Below are 5968 nucleotides of genomic sequence, written 5' to 3' on the forward strand. Positions count from 1 at the left end.
AATGGTAAAACACAGAGTCTGGACAAAAAACCCACACTTGGACACAGAGGTTTAAAGAGTGGGTCTGTGCCTGGACATCATGGCACAATAGGAATTCTGTATGAGGGCTCATCCACTTCCACTTTCCTCATGCCTAGAAAGCACAAGTCTGAGCTGTTTCCCTCTTGTCCTGTGCTTTCTAGGCATGGCTTCAAGTGGTTTTGCCTTTTCCTTGCTGCTTTCCCCCAGAGAACTCACTCTTGAGTGCTAAATTGGAGCAAACATCAATCTGCAGAAAACCCAATTCAGCGCTGAAGATCAGATTTCCCTGGGGGAAACCAGCACAGAAGAGTGGGTGAGCCCTAACAGTTGATTGCACCACCAACCAAAATGTCAGCCCCATGCAGAATCAAGCATAGAGATCCTTTATAGTTACTAGACTGCAGCTGAACCAGTGACTGCCTTACCACCATCTGGCTATTTCCAGTGGAGCAGTCCAGGTACTCCTCCTGCCCTCCCAAACTCTTTCAGTGGTGCAGGCAGGTAATAATCATGTAGGAGGTTTAGTAAGGTATAAGAAACGTAATACCTTGTGCTTACGGAGGCTCCCTGGGCTGGTGGGTGTGGAGATTGGAGACTGCTTCGATTTGGGTGTGGACAGTTGGCTGCTTGATGTTCCATTGGCTGTACAAAGCAAAGGAGAAATCAGCAATGAACAAAGACAATATATATATTTTAATGCCTATTCAGTTTCCCATTGAAATGTTCCAGTTTATGAAGCATAATTCCAAAATAAAACTTTTAAATCATGATTTGCTGGTTCAGATGAAGTTTCTTTTCCAACCTCACAGTTGAGGTATCTGTCTGTCTACACATCTTTTGCTTTGCAAGTAACAGGTCGTGTTTTTGAAAACATGACTTAGGTGCTTCAAGAAGGATAGGAAATGCTGAGTTTGAAACAGTTTTGATTGAATTATTTTTATTTATTGAATTTAAATCCTTCCTTTCCTTCCAAAGAAAGATAAGATTGGAGCTGAAAATTGTGCACTTTAAATTTGCACTTTAACACTTCTTTAACTTTCATCAGCACAATGCCCTTTTGCAAAGTCACAAAAAGGTATTTTTCCACAAAAGGGTAAAAAATCCAGGCCAGTAGATCTTCCATAGAAAATCTTTATATGTCATTAGCAGATAACCTTAGCAGTTTTCCCTCCCCTTTTTGCCTATCTATAACTTTGTGAACACATCGATGTATTTTGTCCCACCTGGAGTTGAACAGCAATTCTTTCTCTTTGTCCCCAATTCTTGCCAACATATCTTGTCCTCAGTAAGATGGTAAACCTGTATCCTAGTGGTACCTCTTTAGGTGGCAACTCAGCAGCACATACAAATTAGGAAGAACTTCCTGACAGTAAGAGCTGTTTGACAGTGGAATTTGCTGCCAAGGAGTGTGGTGGAGTCTCCTTCTTTGGAGGTCTTTAAGCAGAGGCTTGACAACCATATGTCAGGAGTGCTCTGATGGTGTTTCCTGCTTGGCAGGGGGTTGGACTCGATGGCCCTTGTGGTCTCTTCCAGCTCTATGATTCTATGATTCTATGAAATCAATATGTATACAGTCATACCTTGGAAGTTGAATGGAATCTGTTCTGGAAGTCTGTTTGACTTCCAAAACATTTGAAAACCAAATTGTGGCTTCTGATTGGCTACAGGAAGCTCCTACAGCCAATCAGAAGCCACAGAAGCCCCATCAGATGTTCGGGTTCCAAAAGAACATTCACAAACCAGAACAATCACTTCCGGGTTTGCCGCGTTCGGGAGCCAAAACGTCTGAGTTCCAGGGTGTTTGACAACCAGGGTACGACTGTACCAAAAAATAAATATATTTTTAAAAATCCCTCCATACTGAAAGCTCGGTGTCAGGCAAAGCATTCTGCCCTAGCTAGTTTTCTATGTGCATGGATTTATTTATACAGTGGTCCCTCTGGTTAAGTACTTAATTCGTTCCGGAGGTCCGTTCTTAACCTGAAACTGTTCTTAACCTGAAGCACCACTTTAGCTAATGGGGACTCCTGCTGCCGCCCTGCCGCTGGAGCATGATTTCTGTTCCCATCCTGAAGCAAAGTTTTTAACCCGAGGTACTATTTCTGGGTTAGCAGAGTCTGTAACCTGAAGCATATTTAACCCGAGGTACCACTGTATATGCATTTGTACAGAGAAGTATTCAATCATGTAAGGTACTATCTATAGATAAAGTCTGCTCAGTGGCAGAGCACGTGCTTTACACACAGAAGGCCTCAGTTTCAATCCTTGATATACCTATGTTGAGTTGGGGAAAACTGTTACCTGAAACCCTAAACTGCTCTTGCCAGTCAGTGTAGATACAATATTGAGCTGGGCGGACCAAAGGTCTGACTTGAGTCACATCCACATCACACATTCAAAGCGCATGGCTTCACACAAAGAATCCGGGGAACTCATAAAAGCTAAAGCTCCCATCATCCTTAACAAACAATAGTTCCTATTTTTCTTTGGAGTGAGGTGCTATGTGCTCTGAATGTACTGGTTCAAGGAAAACTCCCCAACATGTTCTCATCTTGGCTTCCTAAACTATAAATACAGGTTTACCAGCTCTGAGAGAAGTAGGCTTAAGTCTACGAAGAAACTCTTCTTTCTATCACATGTGCTATAACAGCAATGTATATGTATGGACTGCCTATATTAATACATATACTTAAATTAGGATTGGTGGATTATTCTTATTGTTAATGTGAGTGGATCTTTCATTCTTTCTTTCCTTTCTGTCTGTTATATTTGCAATAAGAAGCTCACCTGCTGATCTTGGGTCAAAAACGCTCACATTAACCTGCCTCATAGTCTTGTTGTAGAGAACATAAAATGGGGGGCGGGGAGGCAAATATGGGATGAGGGCAGGAAAACAATGCAACATTTGCTACATTATATACAGACCAGAGCATTAAGTAATAATCTAGAAGTCTCCTTTGCAGACTATCCAGACCGCAGTAGATCCACTTGTAATAAGGATTCTTGGTAAACATTCAAAAGATCAAGCCAGGCTGGCATTCTGTGGGTGTTTTGCTAGAGCTTGCAGTCTTGTGAAAATGCATCCCTTTCTCTGCAGGCCTTTAGGGAAGCAATGAATGAGAAGTGCCCAGCCAGATTCTCATTGGCTAGAAGATCGTGCCTTCCCCATTCAGGCTCAGCCTGCTAGACACTAGCATGAGAAGGTCATGTTTTTAATTTAAAATCAATGTCCTATGGATCTTCCCCCTGGTACTTGCAAAGGGCATGGGAATGTTAATTGGCCTTAAAGCAACATGGAATCCTCTCCACATCACACAACGAAGGTTTGATATAGCTAGGAAGCTGAGGTTGGAAAGTCAACTGGCAAAGACCAATTAGTACAAACTAGTGCTGAGCTAAAAAAACAACCCTAATTTTTGTAAAATTCTCTGCCCACCACGAAAGAGGAATTATTTATTCCTGCTTTGGACATGCTATGAGGTGCTTGATGATGTGTGTGTTTTCTTTATATTTGCCCTCATTCCCTGAACTCCACAATCTCCCTGACTGTCCTTTCTGGAAAGCTGATGAGGATTTTATACAATGACATGGGCTTTCCCAGAAATGAGGAAACCAAACCTGTGGTATGCAGACCAGTAAAATCTCTCACCGCTTGGAGATGAAAGTGTATGTATGTAGCAATATTTTACAGAAGCGTTTGAATATGGATCAAATAAGAAAGTGTATTATTTGTAGTATTTGGAACAATTTACATATTTTATTGAAAGGAGAATAGAATTCAGTTTATATTTTGGTTTCGTCTTGGTTGCAAAATGATTCCACTGTTTTTGAAAGTAGTTCTAGGGTCTTTTTGCCTCCCCTACGTCTAATTAGATGCATTAGCTTTATTAAAAGTAGGGCGTTTGAGGCCTTCCTTTGTATTGAACTTCATTATAGAAAATGATTAATTTTCCTAATGGTGTCATTTTGGTTACACTTGGGGAGTCTTTGCTCTCTCTCTTTTTTTATTTGGGGGTGCCTCTTACAACACCTTTGAGAACACCTGATCTAGGTTGAGCCTTGAAAGAAATCTCCTTTTGTCACAGTATAGTTACAATTCTTGATTGGTTTGTTATTTGCTGTAATGAAAATCTGCACGGGCATTTAAAAAAAAATGTTTTTGATAGACCCATTGAAATTAATAGACATGACCAACATAGGACCATTCATTTTAAAGGGTCTGATCTGATTACATCCTAGTAGGATGCAACACTCTGCCACCAATAAATCATACATTTAAACTTCTCTGTAAAATCTTTTAGTACTGATATATATTGGGATGAAAAATACATCTAACTGAAAGATGCTACATTTGTTTTTTGCAGGGCTGGCTAAGAAACAAGCTTTGGTCATATCTGGGCATGATTTCAGACTGATGCATGAAATAATAGCAGAATGAATAGGTCATTATGGTTCAAATAAAACTTGGAAGTGGGAATAAATAACACTGCTTGAAAGCAAACTTATGAAATCTCATTTTAAAGACTCCAAGCTTTTCTATTAAAAACAGAACATTTCCCTGTTTCTCAAAATCCACAGTGCAGCTGATCACTTGTGAATGCTTTGGGTCAAGTAACTGCTTCTTACATTAGGTCCGTGTGTACTTTTAAAAGGGGTTGGAGCCCACTAAAAGCATAAGAGGGGAGGGGCCAGATGAATGGAATGGAGTCTCCAGGAAAGGGATATGTAGTAGCTCTGCAGCAATCCATGCTATAACATGATGTTGCAGGTAACACTTGTTTCAGTCTATTGGGGTCTTTGTTGATTTATTGTTACAGTAGAGATTGTGGATTGATATACTGTGGTCAAGTGGCTTACCGTATTTTTCGTCCCATAGGACGCTCCGTCCCATAGGACGCACCTAGTTTTTTTTGGGGGGGGGAAATAAAGGGGAAAAAAATTCCCTTTATTTCCCCCCCCCCAAAGCAGGTCGTGGAAACAGCACCAGGTCAAGGAACAGCGGGATGGTGGCGCTGCGCCTCCCTGCTGTCCCCTGAGCTTGTGGGGCTGGCCGATGTCTGCCCCACGCGAGGGGCGCTCTGCATCAGGGCGCCCCCCCTGCAGGGCGGCAGGCTGCTATCCGCAGTGTGGGGAGCCCTGCGGGAAACTCCTGCAAGGCTCCCCACGCTGCGGATGTCTGCCTGGCGTGGGGGGCGTTCTGCTTCAGGACGCCCCTCGCGCTGGGGTTGCAGGCTGCTATCCGCAGCGTGGGGAGCCCTGCGGGAAACTCCTGCAAGGCTCCCCACGCTGCGGATGTCTGCCTGGCGCGGGGGGCGCTCTGCTTCAGGGTGCCCCTCGCGCTGGGCAGCAGGCTGCTATCTGCAGCATGGGGAGCCTTGCGGGGAACTCCTGCAAGGCTCCCCACGCTGCGGATGTCTGCCTGGCGCGGGGGGCGCTCTGCTTCAGGACGCTCCTCGCGCTGGGGTTGCAGGCTGCTATCCGCAGCGTGGGGAGCCTTGCGGGGAACTCCTGCAAGGCTCCCCATGCTGCGGATGTCTGCCTGAAGCCTGGAGAGCGAGAGGGGTCGGTGCGCACCGACCCCTCTCGCTCTCCAAGCTTCAGCAAAAGCCTGCATTCGCCCCATAGGACGCACCCAGATTTCCCCTTCATTTTGGGAGGGGAAAAAGTGCGTCCTATAGGGTGAAAAATACGGTACTTTAAAGAGGGCAGCCCTCTATTGGAAGGGCTGCCAGGTTCAAGCCTGGATTAAAAAGAAAGAAGGGAAAGAAGAGGGGAGGGGCCTTGAAGTTGCCCACCCACAGCAAGCAACTGGACAGCAGACTAATCAGGCGCACAAGCCACCAGGTTACACTCTGCCCCCACTGTGGTGAAATGGATTGCATCTTTACATCTGTACATATTATATTCAATTATATCTTTACATTTTACGTTTGCATCTTCGTATAAA

At 44.1% G+C, this 5968-nt stretch overlaps 1 protein-coding gene across 2 annotated transcripts in view; it reads right to left on the reverse strand.

The window, feature by feature from the left end:
* The window catches only part of DCX (doublecortin), a 123487-nt gene that overhangs the window by 8945 nt on the left and 108574 nt on the right, over positions 1-5968 (reverse strand). For both annotated transcript variants that reach the window (XM_083485302.1, XM_083485301.1), the window contains exon 6: positions 569-663. In XM_083485302.1, coding sequence (XP_083341428.1) covers positions 569-663 — 95 coding nt within the window. The remainder of the gene's footprint in view (positions 1-568; positions 664-5968) is intronic.

Source organism: Podarcis liolepis (assembly GCF_965112155.1).
Source record: "Podarcis liolepis genome assembly, chromosome: Z".
Taxonomy (NCBI): Eukaryota; Metazoa; Chordata; class Lepidosauria; order Squamata; family Lacertidae; genus Podarcis; species Podarcis liolepis.